Source organism: Homalodisca vitripennis, chromosome 2 (genome assembly GCF_021130785.1).
Source record: "Homalodisca vitripennis isolate AUS2020 chromosome 2, UT_GWSS_2.1, whole genome shotgun sequence".
NCBI classification, from domain to species: domain Eukaryota; kingdom Metazoa; phylum Arthropoda; class Insecta; order Hemiptera; family Cicadellidae; genus Homalodisca; species Homalodisca vitripennis.
Window position 1 is genome coordinate 6538337 of NC_060208.1, and position 27396 is coordinate 6565732.

Below are 27396 nucleotides of genomic sequence, written 5' to 3' on the forward strand. Positions count from 1 at the left end.
AGGGAAACGTTAACTTGCACAGATCTCAGCTGTAGTGGAAAGCAGCCCTTACAGAGAGAGATAACATTACAGATGTGCATTCTTTACCCTACTTGTGAAATGTAGAATTATGAAATGTTTGAACAAGATACAGGCAAGATTACAACTCTGCTTCCTGTTTAATAACTAAAATACTGTAAGAAAAATAACAAACCCCATGCAGTACGTTGGGGAGTTGTGTATAGGTTTTAAAAATGTTTCCTTATCTTACAATGGACAAACAAGTGTATATACAAAATCAGAACTAAATAGCAAACTGCCAGGTTTGCATTAATTAAATATTTGTTATTTTTACATATTTTGTTTGTATACTTGTATATTTTTAATTTAAATATACCACTGCTTGTAAGGAAGTCAGCAAATTAAATGTTACATTTTTAAGACAAAGTTTTTATAGCACAGTTTTTTAGCTTTTTTCAGCAGTTAATACATTGGAAAGAGGATTAAAAATTTTCAAAATAAAATGAAATAATTTTTATTTATTTATCAATATATAAGTATTGAAGAAAAGATATTTAATACTCAATCAATATTTTCAACGAGGTAAGTATTTTCAATTAGTATTGAATTCAGTATTAATTTGACTGAATACCAGCCCATCATACAAATTGTGTCACCCTCTTTAACACAAAAATACTACTGCATTGTACGGGCAAAATTGTAAACCCACAATAATGAATGTCACATTATATGGAACTTACTTTCTGTCTATTCCTCATAATTTAAAAAGAGTACACTAAACTAAACCAGTTAAGGTTTAAAAAAAGTATGTAAATTATTATGCAATACCACTCTAAATTTTGGCATCTTAAAAACAATTTTGGTCAAGTAGTACTTTTGTGTGTGCTTTTTGCACAAGCATGCAAGTCAATCATGAACTTTGATGTTGTAGATCGGAAGTAATCACACACAGTCACAGAAAGGCTAGGTTTATGAGATGTCGCATAGTGGGACGACCATGAGGACAGTTCTGAAAATAAAAAAATAAATAATTGAAGAGGACAATGTATGGAAAGTTAAAATGGAGTCCAGAAGCATTGATCAACATATTGTGATGATTCTCTCTACCTCTAACACACAATACAGCTCACATTGGAGCAAAAGTGAATAGCATCAGGCAAATTGATCAATATTATTTATGACTGATTTAATACAATAATCTTTATCAATTTATAACTAATTTTAGTCCAGTAATTCATATAATCTGCAAATCAATTTCAGTACAATGATCTTCACCAATTTATGGTCGGTTTCAGAACAATTATCTGTATCAATTTACAATTAGTGGAAATTGAAGATAACAGAAAAGCTTATTTGGAGACAATGCCACCACCTGTACTGAATTAAGTTATTGCTTTGATATGTTGTATTACATGGTTAATGATAGTGAGTGTAAACTTATCTACATTATACACTTTTCAAAATACAATTATTTCATAACACAAATGTCAGAATATTCATAATTATCTAGAAGTATGGCTGAGCTGAATTTTTTTAATTTTAACACATTTCTTGGGGTTAACAGAAATAGAAATTAATTATTTAAATAAAAACTTTTCACCTTAAATATATTTTTGACTCTGGTTTCCACAGTTATAATTAAGACATACAATGTTACTAAAAAGTATAACTCAGTATTTCTTAAAAACTCCAAATTTCTTTTACAACAAAAATTACGATTAACCCTTTGAGCCCCGGACCTAAAAATATAGTTTTGTGCAAATTTTTACCAAGTCTAGTTTTGCAAGTAACTGTCTAAAAACCCCAAGGCCTTTCAGTGATTTTGTAAGATTTCATTTGAAAAATCATACCATCACTACTATACTAGCTAATGACCTAAATAATACATTAAAATGTTTGAAATAAGGTACTTTACAAATAAAAAATTCAATAAGGGCTAAAAAAATGTTTGTGTACTTTTATATATGTAAAATAACGCATATGTGCAAACTAAAAAAAAAAAAATAGAAAAAAGTTACATTTAAACATTTTTTAGAAATAAAACAAACAAACAATTAACCTGTGGGAAATAATTTTAATTTCATTTGTCATGTTATTGCAAACATGGAAAAAAAATTTCAGACAGATTAGTTCAATAATAAATATTTTGTAAAATATTTTTTTTTAATGACACAAAACCTGTGACGTACTAGGCCTAGGTTTGTGTAACATTATTCTGAACTGATGTAGATGGTATCTCAGGTGTTAAGTCTTTAGCACTAAAAAGGCCTACATTTCTGCCATTGTCACTAATCATATTTAGGATCATACGTCGGATCAAGGTCACTATCATCGTCAAAAAATATCAGATAATACTGAATCGTCATCTGAAAAGTCAATATTCAATTGTCTGTCAATGTCACTTGAATGTTCTGCTAGGTTTGAGGGTACTTTGGGATTATACCGACCACACCCAGACATGAATCGTTATTTGACATTTCGCTTCTACTGATTACTAGATTAGCGTAGAACAATATTTCGGTAATATAAAACAGGAATTGTCTTATCGCAAACCCCTCCCCATCCTCAGACAGAGGTCAAAGTCGAGCGATCTAGTAGATAACGTGATTGCAGAGTCGCGTCACTTTGTTGTACTTCCGTGTTTTACCTCTACATTTCTCCAAACACAAAAATTCAACAAAAACAAACATTACCAAACTAAAACTAAACTCTTTATTGAAAAAAACACTCAAAACTTGTTTTTATTCTTGACCACATTCCGCCACCCAAAAATGCGAGTGCCTCCAGTCATCAGCGCATGCTTCGGCAGCACCCGCGCTGATGTCAACGAAAGAAAAACATCCCTCGAGATAGTACCTATCAGTAAAATATCAAATTCTAGAGGGGCTGATCAGAAATATAAATTGAATTTTAATGGAAAGGCAATTATGTACCTTGCAAATCATGTGATGCCGCGCGGCCTGCCGTAATCGGGATTCTCGAGAAAGATAAGATAACAGCGACAACAATACCGATCACAATACCTGGAAATGCTTGTAATTTTGTAATTACAGAGTTGGTTTTTTCGTTCTATCATGTTTGTTTCTATAAATTTTAATATTTTTGTGTTCTTCATACTTGTGTGGTCGGTATAGATCCCAAAGTACCGGTTTGAGTCACCCATTATTTACAAAATAAAACAATATTTCATACTGAAAGTACCGAAACAATAATATAACTGTCTACTCACACAAACGTAATGAACATCAACACAGTCTACTAAACGTAAACAATGTCACAGCAGATGCAGATGTTGTTCTTAGTAACAGCTGATCTTCTTACTCTCTCTTTAGGAGTAGTGTAAAATATTATTTAGTAACATTTGACCATGAAATCATATTGTATATATGTATGAAAATAAAATTATAAGTTCTAAAACCACTGGTGTCGCTAAAATTAAACACTTAAGAGCCATTTATAATAACTTATATCATGCCGACGACATATCGTCGGCTGGGGTTTCTCGCACTATTTTTACCGCCGGGAATATCGTCGAGACAGTGAAATTTACCGACGATATACCGGCGGCCTGGGGCTCAAAGGGTTAAGGATCCAAAAAAGTGGATTATACATTACTGCTGTATAGTACACACATGCTGACTGTGAACAGGAGGATATTGAAATGGTTAAACATATGAAATGATAAGTTTATTCTCAGATTATATGTTTCTAGCTTGACTCATTAAAACCGACAGTTTGACACACAAATAATAGTCATAGCACCATCAGACAACAACTATATAAAGAGACTTTATAGTTAAAGTCTTTTCAAATCTGGAAAGTTACTAATTACCAACTATGAGAACCACTATCATTACAAAGATGAGATGATTCAGGTATTGCAGGTTTCAGGTATTTAAAATTCTTTACACTATTCAAGAAATATTAAATTTCAAAGCTGGGTCAAATATAATTTCTTTCAAAAGGTTTGACAGATTTTTGTTGAGGTGAGCAAACCAACAAATTTATTACATCAGATTCTAGTAACAAGCAGCAAAATATAAAGATATACTGAACATTGTAATCACACCAAAAGTGTGTTTAAATACTATATTTCATTGGATCCCTACTTGGAACATGTAACTTTTCTAGCTCTCTATACGAAATATATTATTTATTGAGTTAGTTTGACCATAAGCAATTTTTACTGCATGTGTTGACTCTGTAACCATTCTTGATGAATGTGTGAATAAAGATATTATTGAATTGAATTGAATTGAATTGAATTGAAATAAGTGTCATGAAAGGGCCTGTTTATTACCAATTTTAAATGATGATCTTTTTGCAAGATTGACAAAATCTTATTTCTTTCATATCAATGTTCTCTTATGATTATGTTATGACCTTTAAATGATTTATAGCTTGACCAAATTTCATTTAGAATGATCTATTCTCTTCTCCTCACAACGAGGTGAAAAATGACAAATTGGATAAAAATGTTGGTTTTCGGTCCTAAACTGACATTAGAATTCCAGTTCTCTAAATTAAACCATTATCTATGTTGATCTGTTCAACACTCCTCCATATGAAACTACAGACTAAAAGTTAGTTTACATAGAGACTCACCCATGGTTGCTCGATCTCTCCCATGTGAACGATGAGGCGTTTCATCTCCGAGTGACTCAGTGCAGTCCCGATCATGACTGATTTGCGACAGGCGCGCGACGCGAACATCGCTCTCACACGCGATGGGCGACACAACGTGTTTGGGGAATCCTAGTGGAACATGCTCAGGTTAGTCATTCTGATGTATGAATCATTAGTAAGTGCAGAAAGAATTTAAAGTACAGATTTTGCTACCAATTGAATGTTAAAGTTTAGGAATACTAGAACCATCTCCACCTATTTATACTCCTAAGTAAGTGAAAATACATTAAAGCTTTAATGGATAGTAACTGTAATACATTTCTGTTCTTGTATTAGTTTTCCCAAATTAAAAAAGTAGGTGGCAATCCATAATTTTCAAAAGACCAATCCTACCTTGTAACTTTCCAAAGAGAGAATATGAAAAGTGGAATTCAATGTTTTGTACAGAATCTGCTATCTCATCTCCTTAGAAAATTGTGCACGTCTAAATTTTGTACACAATTCACATATGTGCTTTAGAATGGTATTTATTTATGACCATCGAGAAGAAAAGTGTATCGTTCTGATAGTAATGCAATAAAAATCTTTCAACAATATAATATTTCACTAAGATAAAGAGAAAATTGTGCTTTGCCAACAATTAAAATTTAAAATAAAAGTTTAAATGCCTGCTAATTGTATTGAGACCAAATATTTTTCACCATTTGAAGGGTTAATATGGTGACATAAATAAATAGGAGTTTTCAAATTACAATTTTACCAGTGTTATACATAACATCTAATATACACATGTAGTTGTAGTTGACATTGCTGATAGACTACTGTATTTACCTGCAACATGAACAGCAGTTCGTCAATGTCGTCTTTACCAAAAGTCCAGTTCTTACTCATTGGAATAGAGGTCAGCTTCACTTTCTTTGTAGTTGGTGCTGTACATAAACAAGACCACTTTTACTGTCAAGTGTAAATTTTAAAAATTTTTAGAAAAAGACAAATAATTTAAACTCTTAAAATTGTAAAGAAAAACATAATTTTGCACTGTAATTTGAATTGAAATGAAGTAGATTATTATCTACTTCATTTCAATTTAGGACAGTAACAATAAATTATGGACAGTAACAGAAAATTATCATAATTTACTTATACTAATAATTAATTATATAATCATAATTTTTATGTCACTACATGGGTAACTTAAAGTAATAAATAATTAAACTTTATTTAATTTTTTATGTTTATATTTCTGTAATTCAGAAAAGATATCACATTTATAGTATTAGCTTGATTTAAAAATTTTAAATATGATAAAACTGGACTTATTTTGAGATTTAAAACAATACTTCGACTAAATCAGAATTTGAATTTATTGCACCAAGATCTTAATTCACAATAATGAGCATTTATCGGTTAACATATTTTTCCTCTGACATAAATAATTTTGATTTGAAAATAATTTCCTCAATACGTACCCAATCACTCAGAATTGTGAGATACAAGCTTCAATTATTTAATCATTTCACTGTGATTCACCTAAATTAGAACAATTATATTAGTGTAATTGCTTGAAAAATGTTCATTTATTTTTGAAAAATAAAATAATGGGATCACATGCTGGATTTATATGGAACTAAAGAAATATTATCTCAATGGGATGTCTACAGATGGGGGATTCCTGTGAACTAGACATGGCAAGTGAAGTCTTAAGAAAGTAATGTTAGACTTTTTTACAAATGCTATGTTGTTTACTTTTTATTTTAAATTTGTTTGTCTACTGCAGTTTGTTGTTTAACAACGTCACTGCAACTCTACACTGAGTGATCTTGAGTACTCTCATGTTGATTCTGTGTCATAAATAAGACATCTGCCGCAGTCGACACGGTAATGTTTAATGCTGTATTACACTGACCACCAGTTGTTAGTAAGCCATTAGCTAAAATGTATAAAAGTGCCATGTGATTGAAATTCTGTTTGATTTAGTTAAGATTTTATTAGTTATCATTTGAGGTACTGCTTGTTATTTAAATACTTTTGATTAATAGTTAAGATTTAAAGTAAAAAGTTACCTTCATAAAAATTAATCTGATTTTAAATCTATTGGACTGATCTAGATTCTAGAATCAAGTTATTCATTATTTATCAATTTGGTTAGTATGATGAACTACACACACTGTTTATAAGATCCCTGCTCCAAGGAAAATTTAATTTAAGACATTTTGAAATCCATATCATTGTTTAAAATTTTCATACTGTTATATTGCTGTTTGTTTGTTGTAAGCTCTCTTATTATTGATCAATACATTTACGCGTGTAAGAATATCTATGAGTTATTCACAAATTTAATATAGCTAATTCACATTGAACAATTATTTGCATAATTAATTATTTAATTATTTCCAAAGTTGCATTTCATGTTGTCATTGCGTTGTTTTTCCATACGAAGATTTACATTACTTTTTATGTTGATGAGTACATATTCATGCTGCTGATCGCGTCTCGATCTCCACACACAGGCTATGCCCATGTGGAGATCATTTCCTGTTTTTGCATGTATGTTGAGATCTTTGTAACTATGATAGGAAATAAATAAATATTCATTCATTCATTTGAAATGTCCACACTTTGCAAAAAGGCTATAGAACTTACCATTTTCATCTATTTTGAACTCAAAGCCGTTTGCTTTGAACACATCGATACTGTCTATCAGGATGGATTCGTTTACAGCAGTTAACTCTAGCTGTTGGGGTCTGAAAAAGAAAAAAGGAACTTCAATTATATTCTGTTTACATTTTAGCCCAGAACTCTTTATTTATAAACACCTTTGGCTTCATTCAGAAATTGAATACATCATCTATTTTTACAATTCAAACAAAAACTCTGTATTTCAAACAAAACTGTTAAAAAAGTTCAGACAATTCATGGTATGGTGTTCACAAAGTATTGAAGGAAAAATTAGCAAAATAAATTTATTAAAGAAACTTCTGTTGATTTTATCATTTGTGTTGATGCAAAGGACCGAGAAATAAAATTACGGTTGAACTAATTCTTTAAAAAATCCTGAAACAACATCGATACAGATAAAATAGTCTCCCCAGACTGTTTTTTAATTTCATCAGCCATTTTTATATGGGTTTGGTAATTACAAAAAAAATGGGTTTGAAGAGGAAGAACTCTGGGACATTTTTACACAGTATATCTATAAATATACTATGGAGGTATCTTTCCATTTTATGAGAAATTTAGCCTTTGAAGTGAGAGTGGTAAAGCGATAGTTTTTACTATAACAATGCCATAGTGAGTCCTGGACCACTCATTTTTCTTCAATTGCAGGTTCCCATAACCAAAGAGTGATTACACTCTTCGGGATGTACTAATTTTTTTGTCTAACCATGGTTATTTTACTAATCTTCATCCATTATAAAGCCACCATACTCCAGGTCCTAAAAGAGTTAAGTAAACCAAGATCAGAAATTCTCCAGCCATCTTACACAACAAGTTTCTGGTTGGAGATGGTGGTGGTACGCTGCAGAGTCTCAAAGTTGTACTTCTCGTCAGTGGCATGTTGATCGATAATGAACAGATCAGAGTGAAGCTTGGCGATAATGAATCCAAGATTAAATTGGCCCACAACCTCCATCTGTAACACAAACTGGAGTTTAGTACTACAAGTTGAGCGAGATACACAAAGAGTTGTACTGGCTGTGAGGTGAGTAAGAAAACTGAAGATACATGTAAGAAGAAACGTGATGGGGCAGGCCCCCTCTCACAGTGCGAGGTCTGTCCAATAAATAAGTAAACTTGTGCAAGCTAACGGCCATGACACGCTCACTGACGACGCTAGTGGCCTGATACCCAATGAGCCGTCAATGCTTGGTAGATAGTCAAACTATGCGTATGGTGCTAGTTATGTTAGTTTCTGTTATCCTTGTTATTACTGTTTGTTGTAAATGGAAATTGACAAAATCACGGAGCAACAAATCAATGTGTTACCGACTGGAAAAATTCACTTAATAACGATAATGGATTTCTCAACAGGTAATCACTGGTGATGAATTGTGGTAGTTTTACCAGTTTGACAATGAATTAGAATCACAAAGCAAGGAGTGGAAAGAAAAAGATAAACCTTACAGCAAGAAATCAAGAAAAAGCCAATCGAAAATTAAAGTAATGTTCCTGGTTTTTTTATGTTGAATGTGTTGGTCATTATGAATTTCTTCCTGAAGGATGAACAGTAAATTATGGGTTCTATCCTCACAGTTCGTAAGCATTTAAGAGATTGCGTGCATCGTGTGCAAACAAATTTGACTCAAGACGACGGCTGGATCCTTCACCATGACAATGCACCTGTACATTTAGCAGTGATTGATCACCAGTTCATGGCAAAAACTTTAATCACTATCCTTGATCCATCGTTCTTATTCGCCAATTCGTCCCCTACAACTTATTCCTATTACCAAATGAAATGAGGGGGCATCACTGGAAAGATTTGGACACAATAAACAAAAAAACGATGAAAAAACTAAAAAGCCTAACTGCCGAGGACTTCCAAGGGTGCTTTTGCAAACAATGGATAAAAAGATGGAATAAGTGTATAGCAAAGAATGGAGAGTTGTTTTGAAGGGGACAAAATCAATGAAGACTAAATTTTGAAAAATAAAGTTTTTATGGCCTCAGTTCGCATATTTACTGGACAGACTTCATACCAGATCCTACCAAAAACATCAAATGAAATAGGAACACTCCTAAACTCACTTACCCAACATTGTGTTCTCAGTAGACTTAATGATTGGTTGGTCATTCCTGATCGTAAAAATTCTGTCACTGTTACACAATCTGTAACGGCTCAACTATAATATGAAGTCAATTTTGCACCTGTTCTTTGATTGATTGCAAACTTAGTAAAAATTGACAGAACAAAATTATGTAAGGTAGTTTTGTACTGTATAATAGGATTTACTGCACTGTTTACAAAATATTATATTTATTTTTTTTTAAGAAAAATTGTTATTTTCATTAAAATAAATAGGAAAATCGTCATATTTTAGCAAACTTAGTAAAAAATTGACAGAAAAAAATTATGTAAGGTAGTTTTGTACTGTATAATAGGATTTACTGCACTGTTTACAAAATATTATAATTTATTTTTTTTAAGAAAAATTGTTATTTTCATTAAAAATAAATAGGAAAATCGTCATATTTTAGCAAACTTAGTAAAAATTGACAGAAAAAAATTATGTAAGGTAGTTTTGTACTGTATAATAGGATTTACTGCAACTGATTACAAAATATTATAAATTATTTTCTTTTAAGAAAAATTGTTATTTTCATTAAAATAAATAGGAAAATCGTCATATTTTAGCAAACTTAGTAAAAATTTGACAGAAAAAAATTATGTAAGGTAGTTTTGTACTGTATAATAGGATTTACTGCACTGTTTACAAAATATTATAATTATTTTCTTTTAAGAAAAATTGTTATTTTCATTAAAATAAATAGGAAAAATCGTCATATTTTAGCAAACTTAGTAAAAATTGACAGAAAAAATTATGTAAGGTAGTTTTGTACTGTATAATAGGATTTACTGCACTGTTTCCAAAATATTATAATTATTTTCTTTTAAGAAAAATTGTTATTTTCATTAAAATAAATAGGAAAATCGTCATATTTTAGCAAACTTAGTAAAAAATTGACAGAAAAAATTATGTAAGGTAGTTTTGTACTGTATAATAGGATTTACTGCACTGTTTACAAAATATTATAATTATTTTCTTTTAAGAAAAAATTGTTATTTTCATTAAAATAAATAGGAAAATCGTCATATTTTAGCAAACTTAGTAAAAATTGACAGAAAAAATTATGTAAGGTAGTTTTGTACTGTATAATAGGATTTACTGCACTGTTTACAAAATATTATAATTATTTTCTTTTAAGAAAAATTGTTATTTTCATTAAAATAAAATAGGAAAATCGGTCATATTTTAGCAAACTTAGTAAAAAATTGACAGAAAAAAAAAATTATGTAAGGTAGTTTTGTACTGTATAATAGGATTTACTGCACTGTTTCCAAAATATTATAATTATTTTCTTTTAAGAAAAATTGTTATTTTCATTAAAATAAATAGGAAAATCGTCATATTTTTAGCAAACTTAGTAAAAAAATTGACAGAAAAAATTATGTAAGGTAGTTTTGTACTGTATAATAGGATTTACTGCACTGTTTACAAAATATTATAATTATTTTCTTTTAAGAAAAATTGTTATTTCATTAAAATAAATAGGAAAATCGTCATATTTTAGCAAACTTTAGTAAAAATTGACACAGAAAAAATTATTGTAAGGTAGTTTTGTACTGTATAATAGGATTTACTGCACTGTTTACAAAATATTATAATTATTTCTTTTAAGAAAAATTGTTATTTTCATTAAAATAAATAGGAAAATCGTCTATTTTAGCAAACTTAGTAAAAATTGACAGAAAAAATTATGTAAGGTAGTTTTGTACTGTATTAATAGGAATTTACTTGCACTGTTTACAAAATATTATAATTATTTTCTTTTAAGAAAAATTGTTATTTTCATTAAAATAAATAGGAAAATCGTCATATTTTAGCAAACTTAGTAAAAATTGACAGAAAAAATTATGTAAGGTAGTTTTGTACTGTATAGGATTTACTGCACTGGAGTATTCTTTTTCCATTAAAATAATAGGAAAATCGTCATATTTTAGCAAACTTAGTAAAAATTGACAGAAAAAAATTATGTATAGGTAGTTTTATGTACTTGTATACAAAATATTATAATTATTTTCTTTTAAGAAAAATTGTTATTTTCATTAAAATAAATAGGAAAATCGTCATATTTTAGCAAACTTAGTAAAAATTTACAGAAAAAATTATGTAAGGTAGTTTTATACTGTTTAATAGGATTTATTGCACTGTTTACAAAATATTATGATTGAATTTTTTTATAGAAAAATTGTTATTTTCATTAAAATAAATAGGAAAATTGTTATATTTTAGCAAAGTTATAAACAATTGGAAAATCTGCTGAGAATTTTAGTAGATCTTTGGCAAAAATTGCTTGCATGTTTAGTAAAAAAACTTTTAAAAATGGTTGGAATCAACTGAGAAACATTGATTTTCCCACCATATGACACCCACGATAAGTTAAAAATTTCAAGAATGTTAGCCATGTAAAATACTCTAAAAATGTGTTAATTTGAAAATTAACTTAAAAGGCTTTTGTCTTGATCACCACATGGACATCTAATTAATTACAGGCTATTAATGATTAGTTATATTTCAAACCGAACAAATTACTTATACATTTCTGTCAATTACAACTAAATCTAATAATGTAATAATATTTTATAGTGCAATAATTCACCTGGAGTTTTAACTTACTTGATACTTACTTTGAGTGTGAGTGATAATGTTTATTTCAAAATGATTAAAACCTTTTCAATCTTAAACAACTTGTATCCCCACTGTTACATTATAAGATGAACAAATTTTCAAGAAGGCTAAAAGGAATTAGCACTTTTTGCTATAATTATTACCTTAAGAAACATATCCTTAGAGATTTCTCTACTCAACTCTTCTTCTGCTTGCTTGTTCCTTGAGGGATCAATGACTGCACGAAACTTCACTGTTGAGTCTTCTTTACCATCTTCTTCGTCACACAGTTGCTTCACACGTTTTCTCAGATCCTCCATTGTCAGTGATACTTCCACACTGCTTCTGTTGCGGTTGAAATCTTCAGAATCTACATTGTTCTGTGCACTCACAGTCACATCTAGTTCAGCTCTTGAAGAAACACTTTTGACATCAGGATCTTCACAAAACAGTCTAGGCTTATTTGATGATAGAAACTGATTTGATGAATCTGTTGCAATCTTTGTTTCAGATACCAGTTTTGAAATAGGAGAGGCATGTGTAATATCACTTCTTGGATCTTCTTTTAAAGAAATCTCTGATGAATTACTTACTGATGATTGAGTAGGATAGGGAGTATTGACTGGAGTTAAATGATTTGATTTTTCATACTCAGAAGATTGACTTGTCAATATACTTAATTCACTTGATGAAGAATGCCGACTTGATTGACTATCATGTTCTACTTCATTTGTTACTAAGGGAGATTTTGAATTATATTTACAGGAAACCATACCAATATCATTTTCTGGCTCATTTCTTGAAGAGTTCTTCATTGATAAGGAGTTTTCCGTTGAATTTGTATTTCCTTTTTCACTTACACTATGTTCTACAATATTGAAATGTTTAGTAGGACTTATTTGTTCTACATGGTCACTGAATTCATGATTTATTGACTGGACTTGATTATGTTCTAACGTTACTTTGGGATCTCTGTCTTCATTCAAAGTGGAATTTGAAATTGTGGAAAATCCACTTAAAAGACCTGCAGATTTTTCTTTTTTTGTAAATACTGAATCTAGTTTCACTTCTGTAACAGAATTTAAAAAATATTATTTGATAAAATTAATTATTTCAATAAAGTAAAATACATGGAGAATTGAAAATTTTCTGAAATAATTTACCACTAGTAATAATTTAAGAACTTTATTATGAATGAGTAGTCAACTTACGATTGAAAATACTAAACCATAAGAAGCTGGCAACTTTCTCCTATACATATTTTTCACTATAAATTAGTACCTAAATTTCTGAATTCAATTATGCCATTATAAAATATTTTTAGCAACAGTATGTGGAAAACTTTATCCTAATAAAATATTTCTCTTTAGGGGAAATCCCCAAACATTCTGAATCATCGATATCAATATTTTAGAGATGCTATGTCAACTTACGTTTAGGTAATTTGGGAGAAGCCTGTTCAGAGGCGGGACGTTTAGCTGCAGTGTTGTGGCGCCACTGACTCAACATGGCAGCCGGACTTGTCTTACATGTGGGGGAAGGAAGTACATTAGGCTTACTTGTCGGTGATGGTAAGTTGTTCACATTATATGTTGATGGTATGTTTTCATACAGAGATTGAAGAGATGCCTACAACAAAATAATTTGCATTATTCTGTCCCTATTAATAAAACTTGATACATTATACAAGCACATTTTACACTTTTAATATTTGTTTTTTTAGAGGTCATGTTGAGTGTAAAGTAATATTACACAACAGGCTAAATATTGAGTAAATATAGGTTTATTTACTGAATTATTGTTCAATGTATTTGATTATTTTGTATTAGATTTGAACCAGCATTTAACCTCACCAGTTTCTCATGTCTTCTTTAATAATACCTAAGAACATACAAAATTTAATCAGGTATCTATATCCAAACACAAGTTTCCTTACACCACAGCCAGTCAATAAAGAAAATTTATATTTCAATAAACCTACCAAAACGCTGGTCTATAATGATCATTAAGACATTGCACCATTTCAATTTCCTGCAATAGACTAAGAAGCTTGCAGCCTGAATAGCAAAATATCACCTAACATCGCAGAGATCTGTGACGTTTATTTATTCATGAAAAACTGTGAAATTTCATGAAATCAGAAGTTTTATTGGCAATTAAGTACTCCAAAGATTACAATAGGCTTCGTCAAAATAACATTATTTTTTAGCTAGATTCTAGTGATATAGTATAAATAATATATACTAGTTTCCAGTCATATCTATTGAAGAGTAATGATTCCATTGCCTTCGCCCACTCGATCTCGGGTGATTTCGATCATCCAAGAAGGATGACAGCTGGAGTGGCAGTTACGTTTGCAAAACAGTTCGGCAAGCCTCAGAGGACGGGATTGCATAACTGAGTTTCTGGCGTGCCAGAGAAGTGATCCTCAAGCAGCAGCAGTATACAGCCTAATAACCAAAGATCACTATTACGGTAAGCCTAAGAAGAAGGACTATGACAGGGCCATTTCTTGACCTGACACTGGAATTCAAGAAGAGGAAGTTCAGCACATTGGTATGCTCACCGATAGGTTGTGTCCGGGATCATGTGCAGCTCGACCATTTTGCCAAAAACATCAATCTTTTTCATAGGACCACTGGTGCTGCTGTTTTGGTAATCACTAAAGAACAACCGGGAGCTCAAAGACCATTGCATCTTGGACTTTCTTATTCTGCATTTATCAGCAAGCTGAGGGATGAAATCAGGAGGGGAGGTCTCGTGAACCAGCCAGACACAGTAGCACTTACATCCTTGACGAGCCAGCCTCACTCGCCTCACCAAGTCAACGTCCAGAGAAGCAGTCAAAGTTTTTTTTAGACAATCTGAACATATTCCCACCTCTAAATTAAATGTATCTAAAAATTTGAATGACTCCTCCACCAAGATAAAACCTTCATTCAAATCAAAAAATAGTCTTTTCATAATGCACCAAAATATTCAAAACTTTTTGTCTCGAAAACCATCATTAGAAATTGTATTAGATGAAATAAAACCAGACATTTTAATTCTTTCAGAGCATAACCTTCAACCATTAGATATAAATAATACAAAAATAAATGACTACTGTGTTAAAATCTTGGTACTGTAGAAAGCAATTTAGAGGTGGCGGAGTCTTAATTATGTGTCAAACAAATTTTAATCTAAAAAAGATTGAAATTCCTGAAATTAATGAATTGGTGACTGATAAAAGAATTTGAATGCTGTTTGGCTCAATGTAAAATAGATGGATTATCTGTAGTTATAGTTAGTTGGTTTGTATAGAACACCTGGCTCAATTTACGATAATGTATTTTTTGTACAAACTTAGTGTATTTTGGTTATTTTAAGTAAAAAATTTAAATACATAGTGTGTGCAGGGGACATAAATATTGACTGTTTGAAAAAATCTAGGGCTTCAGATATGTTTGGTAATGTGTTAACTCAACATAATATGTTTTCTATGGTTAATTTTGCCACAAGGGTTGCGTTTGATTGTGAAAGCTCTATTGACCACATTTTTACTAATATACCAAAGCACCAACTGTCAATCTCTTGGCCTTGTCACCGAGCTTTCAGATCATGATGCCCAACTTTTAGAAATCTCATATCAAAATCAAAGCAATTATAAAAAATTATTTTACTCAATTAAATAGACAGTTTTCAGATAAAAAAAAAAAATATTCCTAAAAAATTTAGCAACTGAGACATGGTTAAATCTTTATCAGGCACCAGTTGATAAGAAGTATAATACTTTTTTATGACATTTTTATGTACTATTTTTAACTCATGCTTCCCAAAAGTTAAAACTAGAATAAGGAATTGTAGCAGGATTAATTGGATAAGTGAGGATTTAAGAAAAGATAAAGAGGACTTAATTTGTTTAAGCCAAACTTTAAGGGTCACAAAAGATATTAATCTAAAGGATATGTTAAAGGAAAAGAAAAAGCTGTATTATAAAAATATAATTGACACTAAAAGTAAATATGTAATTAGTACAATAACAAAGTCTGACAACCCCTGCAAAGCTGTTTTGGAAACTTATTAATAATGAAATAAAACCACTTGTAAAAAAAAAATAATGAAAATAAGTTATCTATTAATGGTAAGGAAGAGAGTGATCCAAGAACAATCTGCAATATATTTAATGATCACTTTATAAATATAGTAGATGAAATATGTAATTCCAAATATTGTCAGCAATTCAAATTTTGTATCCAATATCAATCATGGGTAAAAATAATCATCAAAATGTTAGACCTACCCTCCAGAAATTTCGAGTCAAACCAATAACTGAATTAGAAATTGAAAAAATTGTTATGTCTTTTAAAATAAATACTCGGCTGGTTTCGATGAGGTTCCAATGCCAATTATTAAACATGCAAAAAAATTTTCTGATTAAGCCACTCACCCATCTGATTAACTCATCCTTTATAAGCGGTATATTCCCTGATAAGTTAAAAATCTCTAAGGTAAAAACTGTGTTTAAGAAAGGGAACACCACAGATCCTAATAACTACAGGCCCTTGGCTATTCTGCCGAGTTTTTCTAAAATATATGAAAGAGCAATGTATATGAGATTGATGGAGTTTCTTGAAACCAATGAGTGTTTTGACAGCGAACAGCATGGGTTCAGGCCAGGTAAATCGGTCACAACTGCTGGCATTGACTTTATTGAATCAATTACAGATGCAGTTGATAGAGGTGACTATGCTGCAGGAATATTTATGGATCTGTGCAAGGCTTTTGATAGTGTATCACATAACAACCTAATAAGCACCCTCAGGGACTTGGGTATTATTGGAATGCCACTAAATTGGCTAAAATCCTACCTTAAACATAGAAAACAATATGTCGAAACATCATTCAAAAATAAATTTAATCAATTGATATGTATTAATTCTAAGTTAAAAAATATATTACATGGTGTGCCTCAAGGATCTATTCTTGGGCCAAATCTTGTTCTTATGCTACCTTAACGGCTTTGCCGCAGACTGTAAAAAATTCGGGAACTAAAATGTGCTTGTATGCTGATGATTCTAATCTCATTATATCAAACAAATCTTTGCAGGTAATTGAAGATCAAGCACAAAGTGATTTGATCTTAGTCAGAAACTATTTCTCCAACAAAAAATTTGTTACTTAATCTTGAAAAGACAAATTTTTGTCTTATTCAGGACTCGCCAAAATAAATGTGTAGACAGTCCAAAGATCGAAATTGGACAAGTAAAACTTAATCAATTAGACAGTACAAAATTTTTAGGAATGGTTTTAGACAAAAACTTAACTTGGAATGAGCATACACATGCAGTTTCTAAATAAATTATCTTCTGGGTTGTATGCTTTAAGGAGCATATCAAAATTCTGTAGTTGGATGTTTTAAAATTGGTTTATTTTGCCCATATACACTCACATATAATCTTTTGGTATTGTGTTGTATGGTGCAACAAGTGATCAAAATTTACAAAGTATTCTTCACATTCCAGAAACAAGCCATTCGTATAATGATTAATCTGGAGGATCGTGAATCGGCAAAGCAACATTTTCAAACTCTAGGTATTCTTACTGTGTATGGCTTGTACATATTAGACACTGTGGTGGCTGTTAGGAAGGCTAGGGATAGACTTCCTGTATTGGGATCATCACATGGCTACTTGACTAGAAATCGAAACCAGTTGGCAGTACCAAAAATCAAAATTAGAATTTAAGAGAAAAAACCCATTAGTTGCTGGAGTAAAGTTTTACAATAGTATCCCCGAAAATATAAAAAGCATTCCTAATGTCAAATTGTTCAGACTAAAATTAAAACAATATCTTGTTGACAAAACATTATACTCATTTAATGAGTTTTTTGAGAGCAGGGTGGAATAAACTATAGATTATTGCTTAAGTGTTAATTATACTTTTGTTCTAGACATGTTCTAGATCGTTTTTTATTTTTACTTCTTCCTCAAGGGTTTTCATGCTACCTAACATCATATCATTTTGTTTATTTAGAGAGTCAAACTTTTGTGTTTTCAATTTTATTTGCCCTTCAATTTTGTTTAATTTTTTCCCTAAGAGTTGAATTGCATGATAAGAGATCATTCACCTGCTTTGAGAATTGGGATTTTCAGATTCAGCTTGCTCAATCAAATCATTTTTTGAGCTTGTGTTCGGTGTCCAATTTATTCTTCAAATGCCTGAGTTTCAACTTGAAGTTTATTATTTTTCAACTGTAAGGACCTTGAATAAGTTCTTCTTTAGCTACTATTTTGTCCTTCTAGTTTCTAGATGGTACTCAGATTTTTTAACTTTTTCCATGTGGAGTTTCTCTTTGAGTTGTAAAATTCTCACTAAGCAGTGCATTTTCCAACTTCTGCTGCTAGGATTAGGGATGTGTCATGGTCCAAGCTATCAGACAGTGAGAGGTTTTGTATTTTGGTTTCAAGATTGCCAATATCTGTTTTAGTGGTTTCCAGACCTTCTTTACACTTATCACATACCCATGATGAAATTTCTTCCGAAGTAAGTTTTTTTAAATTTTTTGTCAGACCAGGTTAAGCACCTGGAAATGATACCAACATATTGCAGGGTCCAGTGCAGCATATAGCCTGGTATTTTACTCCAATGTTGCAAATTCCACAGGGGTGTCTAGACTTATATACTTTTGATCTGGTAAACCAAATGACTTCAAATTGTGAAAAACTGTCTGATAAACTGAGTGAGCAAGCAAGAACGGCAAGAGAACACCTTGAGGCTCTCTTTAAAGCCTCTAAGCCAATCCTTAATGCTGTGAGCTCATACAAGGCAGAAAATGGCTTTACAAACAATACCGTTCTGTCAGACACACTGACGTTTTGTCTGACCGGGAGAAACAGCCAAACTCCGACACAAAAACTGAATCTTGAGTCAACAGGGAGAACCCAAGCCAAACTCCGACAAAAAAACCTGAGCCTTGAATCAAACTGGGAGAAACAGCCAAACTCCAACACAAAAACTGAGAGCCTTGAGCCAACTGGGAGAATCAGCCAAACTCCAACAAAAAAACTGAGTCTTGAATCAACAGGGAGAGCCAGCCAAACTCCAACACAAAAAACTGAGCCTTGAATCAACTGGGAGAATCAGCCAAACTCCGACACAAAAAAATTGAATCATAACCTGACCAACAGTAAATACAGAAAATTTTACAAAAACTTCTCCTCTAAGAGGAGTGAGAGAACAAATTTTTTTCAGTGTATCCCTCCAAGTCTCAAAAAAAGCAGCAAAATCCAATTTGAGAGAACACACTTTGTCTGCCAAATCAGATGTAAACCAGATACTCAAGGGAAAAACTAAAAAACCACCCATGTATGCAAAAGAAAAGCCACAAAATCAAAGTGTAGAAGAATTTTTTACTGAAAACATTGAATATTACCTCAAAATTATAACCAAAAAACAGGACCATGCAGCTATGCATCAGCCACTATCACCGCGGAATCCCATCCCTTTTGAAAACTCCACAGCAAGAGACCCCACGGGCAGGAGATACTTCTGACTCACACCAGACTGTATCCCCACACCTCGTACAAGAATCAGGGAAACAGATCTTAACACAGGCCGACATTCACCACTCTGATTCTTTTTTAGACCACATAAACCTGATAAACAGCAAGATAAAAACTCTCTCATAACTCAAGAATGTGCGCTCATTAGGCCCAAAGCGAACATAATTATTGGTCACCAAAATGTTTAACTGGCTAACCAACAAACTGGATAGAGTAACACACTATTTAAATGAAGAAAACCCAGACTTATTTATTGTCACAGAACATGGTCTCAACCAGGAAAAACCTGCAAAACACCAGGATAACAAACTACTCCTTAGTTGGCGGTTTCTGTAGACAACTTCATACAAAGGGAGGTGTAGCTGCATTTGCTAAGAGTGGTATTGAAAATCGTGTCAGGCTATTAAAAACAAGCAGCCCAGATTTCTGAACTCATATGTGAGTCCAGCATTATATGAAATTAGAAGGAAGAAAGGGTCATTTTTAGTATTAGGAGTTTACCGACCACCTAGTTCAAATCTTGATGCAGCACTGAACCAACTCTCAAGTATGATAAATGATGGCCTAACCTCAGAGAAACCAATAGTGATAGTGGGAGACATAAATGTAGACATCCTGAAAGAAAATAATGATAGTAAAAAGATCACAGAGCTGTTAGCATGCTATAACATTACCAGACATAAACTTCCGGCAACAAGAACAACAACCAACCTCATCAACATCAATTGACTGGGTATGTACTAATCTGCAGCAAAATGAAATTATTACTAAGGTAGTTCAAACAGGCCCTCTCAGACCATACCGCTCAAATAATAACCCTAATTTCCCAAAACATCTCTAAGCCAACACCCAAAGAAAAAAAAAGAGTTTTTAGTGAACAATCTGTACATCAACTCAAGTTACTCTTAAGCAATGAAGACTGGACAGAAATTCAAACAATACACAATGTTGACGCAGCCTATGACTCTTTTTGCAATATACTTCAATATTCTCTAGATATTGCCTGTCCACATGTCACTTCAGTCAAACAAAAAACGTAAACCAACAAAGTACGTCTGGGATGAGGAAAGCAAGCTGTTAAGGAAAATATATATAGAAGCAAATGAAACAGTACCTGCGCTCTGGCTACCAGAAGACAAAGCAGAAGTAGCAAGAAGGAAAAAGGACTATGACCTAAAGCTCAAAAAAAACTTCGTAAAGACCAAAATGCAGCTTTCATTGACCAAGGCGGACAACAAATCAAAAGCATTATGGCAGGTCATAAACCAAGAAAGAAAGGAAAAAAATGGAAAACTAACCGAAATGGTACTACAGGTGAATGGTAGGGATGTGAGAGAACCAAAAGATATTGCAAATAACTTCAATCAGTTTTTTTCAAACACTGCAGAAAGAACATTGAATGAAAATAACCAAAAAAACAACCCTGCCTCAAATTTCCAAATTTTACAACCAAACATCCTTGAAACACTCTCATTGTATCCTGCTACTCCTGAAGAAGTCAAGAAAACTATAGATTCCCTCAAACCAAAAACATCAACTGGAATTTGATGAAATTTCAGCCAAACTGGCCAAGAGCTGTAAAGAAGAGATAGCCATTCCATTGACAACCATAATAAACAAATCATTTCAACAAGGCATCTTTCCATCAAAATTAAAAATTGCAAAAGTCTACCCGAAATTCAAAATGGGCCAACCACAGAGATTAACAGCTATCGCCCCATTTCTCTACTACCGACTTTCTCAAAAATTATTGAAAAAATCGCCTTAACCAGATTACTACTACACCTGGAACAAAACAATCTACTAACTAATTACCAACATGGCTATTTTAAAGGCAGATCAACTACTACAGCGCTAATACAGCTGATTGAAAATATAATTGACAAACTGGAAGAGGGCTCTAAGGTGACAAGTCTATATTTGGACTTCAGCAAGGCTTTTTGACTGCTTAAATCATAACTGCTTACCTTGATAAGTTAAATACTCTTGGAGACACGGGAACAGCACTAGCCTGGTTTGACAGCTATTTAAGGAGCAGACAACAAATGGTGGAAGTTGAATGCCTCTCTAATAATACTCTGAAGAAAGCTCAATCAACTCTAACTCCAATGCAGAGAGGTGTGCCTCAGGGATCAGTGTTGGGCCCGGTCCTATTCCTGCTACTAACAAATGACCTACCAGACCAACTTAAAGATGCTTGCCAGACTGTTATGTTTTGCAGACGACACTGTCATTACAGTAGCAGAAAAATCAAATGAACAACTTGACATCAACGCCTACATAGCCTTTTAATATGACAAAACAATATTGCTACTCAAATGACCTTGTGTTGAACGAGAAAAAGACTCTGCAGATGATCTATAACATTCTGAAAAAAGGAAATCGAGGCTGGACTACCTGAACTGAAGAGAGGAAGAAAACACAAAGTATCTCGGAATAGTGATAGATGAGAATCTGAACCTGGCGAACTCATATAGACCAACTCTGTAAAAAACTCAGCTCAGGAACATATGTAATCAGACGAACCAAACAAACAAGTGGGATAAAAACATCAAAAATTGCATATTTTGCACTTTTTGAATCACACTAAGGTATGGCCTGGCAATATGGGGTGGGAACAACAAGCTCAAATCTGGAAAGAGTGCTTATACAACAGAAACGAGCGATTAGGAGCCTTGCAGGGTTAAACTACCAAGATAGCTGTCGAGAATCTTTCAAAGAACTTAAAATATTAACTGTAATAGCACTGTACATAAGAGAAATCATCCTGTATGCAGTAAAAACCAACCAAGACAGACACAGAGACCTACATCAACATAACACCAGAAACGCAATAGATTTCTCACTCCCAACTCACCACTTGAGTCTTTATGAAAGAAAGCCAAGCTACAGAGGAAGCCTTGTTCTACAACAATATGCCTGGACACCTCAAGAAAGTATCTGGACAACGACTGAGTAGACCAACTAACAGCGTGGCTGGAAGACAGACCCTTCTACTCAGTGAAAGAATTCCTGGAGAGAGCCCTTGACTAAATGAAGACCACATAATGAATTTACAAACACTGACTATTACACTCATTTATAACATTAACACTTCTTCTTGACCTTTGTTCTGTTCTCTAAGAATATGTACAATAAAGAAAATGAAAATGAAAATGAAAATGTTCAAATACATACTGTTTTTAGCAAATTAACTTATGTATTTAGTTCTTAAATCTAAGTTCATACTATTGAGACAACCGTTTATATTTGTATATTTATTCTTGTAATGTAATGTGCAAATGGTAAATAAAGATTGTTTTGAATTTGAATAATAAATACTTAAATCTACTCAAATAAATAAAACATAAAAAACACAGAGACATGGAGTTAAAATTTAAAATAAATATAATAAATTATGGAGTATCCTTATATATATATATATATATATATATATATATATATATATATATATATATATATATATATATTTGTTATTTACAACATATCAAATTTCATATACTCAGCACTGTAAAATTCCTTAAGCTTAAGCCACTCTGACATGTTTGATTTAAATTGTTTGAAAGGTAAAGCTCTAACAAAAAGAGGAAGCTTATTAAATAGTTTTAACTGCTGGTATTTATGTCTTTTATAATATTTATCTAGCCTTATATTAGGATTTCTTCGATTATCTTTTGATTGTGTTTCAAATCTATCTTCATTTTCTTTTACATATATTAGGTTACAGAAAATATAAGTAACCTATTTGTTAGTTATGGTAATAATTAAGGGAATCAGTGCATTATTTAATTTTTTAGAAACAATATTTTTCTATTAGTTTATAGTCTGTCTTGTCTATTTACAAAGGTATATAAGCATCCATTCTGCCTCCTAAACACCATATTTTATTTGTATATATTATGCCAAGATTGCTTTCATGTGTACCATAACCTTTTTATGTTGTATATGACTATTTATTGTCGTGAAGAATAATCCGAAAATGGTTTCTATCTGTTACTGGTTGCTTTTTATCTTTGAATTTTATGGTTGCAATACAGTATTTATACAGTGAACTTGTGATAATTTGTGTCGTTTAGTACAAAGTGATTGCTTTAGTTACAGTTTGGTTTTATTTTACTTCAGAATATTCTTTGAAGTGCAAAGAAATTGAAGAAAAGAAAGTACTATGGCAGAGCTAATGTAAATAACACACAGAATAAACGTACAACCCAATTTTGCCTACAGCCTAGACCTAGTTCTTCGTCACAAAAGAAACTTTGGAGAAGTTAAATTTGTGCTAAGGCCAACATAATGGTGAGTTTGAATATTTTTGAATAATGTGTTCTCGTGCAATGTTGTGTAGTTCTCCACAAAAACTAGTAAAAAGCGAAGTGAAAATAACGCCAAGTTTGAAAACTGATAAAGTGTATATCTACTTGGTGTAAGAAGATAAATTGTATGAATTCCATATTAAGAACACTTGGCCTGTGTACATTTGGTAAGAGTAAAATCACAGCAAAAATCTATGTGTTGTGTATTTCAGATAGGCCTTTCATAAATTTCCGCTGAAAGTGTGCGTAAAGAACCAATAGTTCTCAGTCCTAAGTAGTGATATTGCTGTCAGAGTTTATGGGTCTTAGCAGCAAGTGGGCAAATGATATTGACATGTTTTGCCATATAAAAAGATAGATATTGAGAATTAGTAAAATTTTCAAGAACATACTTCAGAATAACTTTGATGAAAATTATCTTTCAAGAAGAATTGAAGGGTTTAATGCTATTGCTGGAGGGACAAAAAAACAATTCCTTATGAGGTAACGTCAATTCTGATTGGTGAACGGAATATACGAAATGTCCACTTACTTATGCTCAAAAAGAAAATATATAGTTATAAACACTTTTATTTACAAATAAAATTACAATTGTAATAAAGAAGACTATATACAAGATGTCAGTAGTGTCTACTCAGAGTCATCCCCAGCATTAGCTCTCTTCCTTCACACCTTTTTGTCCCTCCAGAAGTGCTGTAACCTGTGGAAGCAAGTGGGGTGAATCCCACAATTAATTGCATCAATAATAGCTACGCTTTCTTTTTACATTTTGATCATGTGAACATACTTCACAAGTCGTAAACAAACAAAGCAAGCAACCGAACAACTGTCCGGAACAGTAACAGGTGCCGAGTTATGTCACGCGCAACTAGTCGTCAGCTTTCAGCAGCCAGTAAAAGTATATACATGTAAAAGTGAATACATTATTAGAAAGCTTGAAATCTTTTGATTAAAGTAATATAACTTTTAATACTATTCGAGCAGTAATTCTCGGAATTATGACGTAAATAGTAGACGATGTTTAATGAGTCGTATATTACGACTCTGCCAGTTCACAGTGGTAAAAAATGAGTCGTAAATTACGATGTTGCCAGTCAGAGGGTTAATACTTGTTTCCATTTGTGAATCGATATTTTAGAACCTATTACTAAAGCTTTTACTAGGCAAAGAAGAAACTAATAAGTAATAAATGTTTACAGTTCAACTGTTACTGTCACAATTTATACTTATTCTTAATTGAATAAATGAAAAGTAAATAGCAATAGAAAATTCAAAACAAACAAACTAAAATCCTAACTAATAGAACCTTTATGATTAAAAAAGAATAATTGAGACTGGAAGTAGTGCAATGACCAAATACAAAATTAATAGCTGAAACATTATTATAGTTCTGTTTTATTACAATCATACAGCAACTTATGATTTCCAGTTACTAAAAACTTATTAGAAATTTAAAATAAAAATAAATTTTGTGGTTGGAAAGAGTGTGGCGGGAGCTTTAGAAATTGTTACAACACACCAAAATTTCAGTTCTACGTTTTGTTTCTATAGAACGTTCAGTGAAAAACACCAGATTTGTTTACATAAGCAAATTTTTAAGAATTTTTTCCTCACCATCATCCACAATTGCAGCTATTTATTTGTATGATCAAGGTTCCACTGTGTCTGTAGAAAGTATCCTAATAGCTAGTTTTTTTTCCAATTTGTTTTGTTAAAAAGAGTGTTTTAACACAGCAGATCTAATTTTATCTATTGTTTACGCCATGAGAAACGATACTAATACCTTGACAGTCGCAATGAGCAGTTTCTCATGTTCTAGGAAAACTTGACGTTTGTCTGGAGTGACATTCACGTCCACTGAGTCTCGCGCACTTCGGATGTTCAAGAAAACAAACGGCTGCTGGTGCATATTGTACTGGTGGAACACTTCATTTACTGCCTTCGTAACCTTCACACAAAACAGAGAGAACGTTGTAAAAAAATAATAAACATTTGCTGAGAAAAGGCTATATGAAGGATTTAATTTATGATCAATTTAATTGATAACATTCTGATGATTAGACATTTAGGTTAGATTAGAGTTTGGGTTATATAATAATCAAAAGCCTCTGTTTTACATTCTCTGGACATCTCTTCAGTACATCTCTGGACTTAACAAATGTTAACTTCAATATAGTGATGAGTCAAAGTTGAATCTTGAATCTCGACTGTACACAAATTACTGATCATTAAAACGTGTTTTTGCTGTACTTTAAATTTTAAAACCATAAATGCTGCTCTCTAATTAAATAATTATCTTACTTTTGTTAATAATATTTTGCTTTTAATTAGTATTTTCTATAATTATGTTTGTGCAGCACCTGAGTGCATGCACAATGCATGTTAGTCAGCTGCGTTTATTCGTAGACAACAGCTGCTCGGTACCACTCAAAGTACATCTAAAGATTTGGAAATTCTAGATTTGCCCCTCAGTACTTCAGAATGTTATAGGTTTTGATGTAACAGGAAGTAATGCATGCTGGTATGGTTTTTTTTAAGAAAAAATAAGGATTGAACAAATTAAGTTTGTAAAAAATTAAATTAGTAATAACACATTTCTTGTTTCTTTAGAACCAAATATTTAAGAGTATTGTCCTCTTGTATTATTTCAACTACTGCAAAATTGACGGTGTTGCTAGAGAAAGATGATGGAATGATATGGAGTTCTGAGGAAATGAGGGAGTGGTGATTGGTGATTGGTAAAGAAACTAAATATGACAAAAATAACAATGAGCACTAAAGAGAGTGAGATAAAAACCTACTAAATTGAAAGGTCTGCTAAAGTAAACAGTTAATTAAAAGCAGAAAATGTGAGTGAAGTTACATTGGAGTTCTCAAACTGACGATTTTGATGGAAGAAAGATATAAGGAAAAACAAACAGTAAAAATAATATAAGTTCACAAAGTATCCTATTTTGAATAGAGATAAAAAGAACAAAAGAATACTCCATGGTGATATCAGAAGTACTGCTGGTTTTTCTGTAATTGGTAGTGGAACAGAAAAGTAAAAGATACGAGGACAAACAACAAAAATAGATAGAAAAAACAAAATTGAGAAGTGGAACATAACAGATGAGATAGACGCTAAGAAGAAGAATATTCTCAAATAAACCTCAGAGGTTGGGAGAAAAAAGTCTAAGAGGATACAGAATTTCTCCATGTATGCAGGTATAATTCTATATGCAGGTATAACCTGATAATTCTCACGAACATTGTTAACATATGGATTGAGTTTATTGAGTAGGCTTAATACAAGATCTTCAAGATCTGAATTGGTGTCAAACAGTATAGGATATGAAGCATTTGAATAATTTGTCAGAGAATACTAAGCAGTGGATACTAAGTTAGCAGAGGATACTAAGTGGTCAATGTTCATGTTCTCTCCAGGTCAAGAATTCTTCAAGGCTGTAAAACGATCTCCCTAGCAGCCAGGCAGTTAGCTTCTTCTTGAGCAGGTTACGGCTGGTACTCTTTAGTGCTTCTGGT

The 27396-nt window shown here is 32.0% G+C and overlaps 1 protein-coding gene across 1 annotated transcript in view; it reads right to left on the minus strand.

Annotated features, from left to right (window-relative positions):
* Positions 1-240: 240 nt before the first annotated feature.
* The window catches only part of LOC124353487 (mismatch repair endonuclease PMS2), a 42517-nt gene continuing 15361 nt past the window's right edge, over positions 241-27396 (minus strand). Inside the window, exons 7-14 of the mRNA XM_046803334.1 lie at positions 25655-25819; positions 13451-13646; positions 12182-13086; positions 8112-8260; positions 7270-7370; positions 5458-5555; positions 4606-4755; positions 241-1009 (exon numbers count right to left, since the gene is read on the minus strand). Of these exons, the coding sequence (XP_046659290.1) occupies positions 953-1009; positions 4606-4755; positions 5458-5555; positions 7270-7370; positions 8112-8260; positions 12182-13086; positions 13451-13646; positions 25655-25819 (1821 nt within the window). The 3' untranslated portion in view covers positions 241-952. The remainder of the gene's footprint in view (positions 1010-4605; positions 4756-5457; positions 5556-7269; positions 7371-8111; positions 8261-12181; positions 13087-13450; positions 13647-25654; positions 25820-27396) is intronic.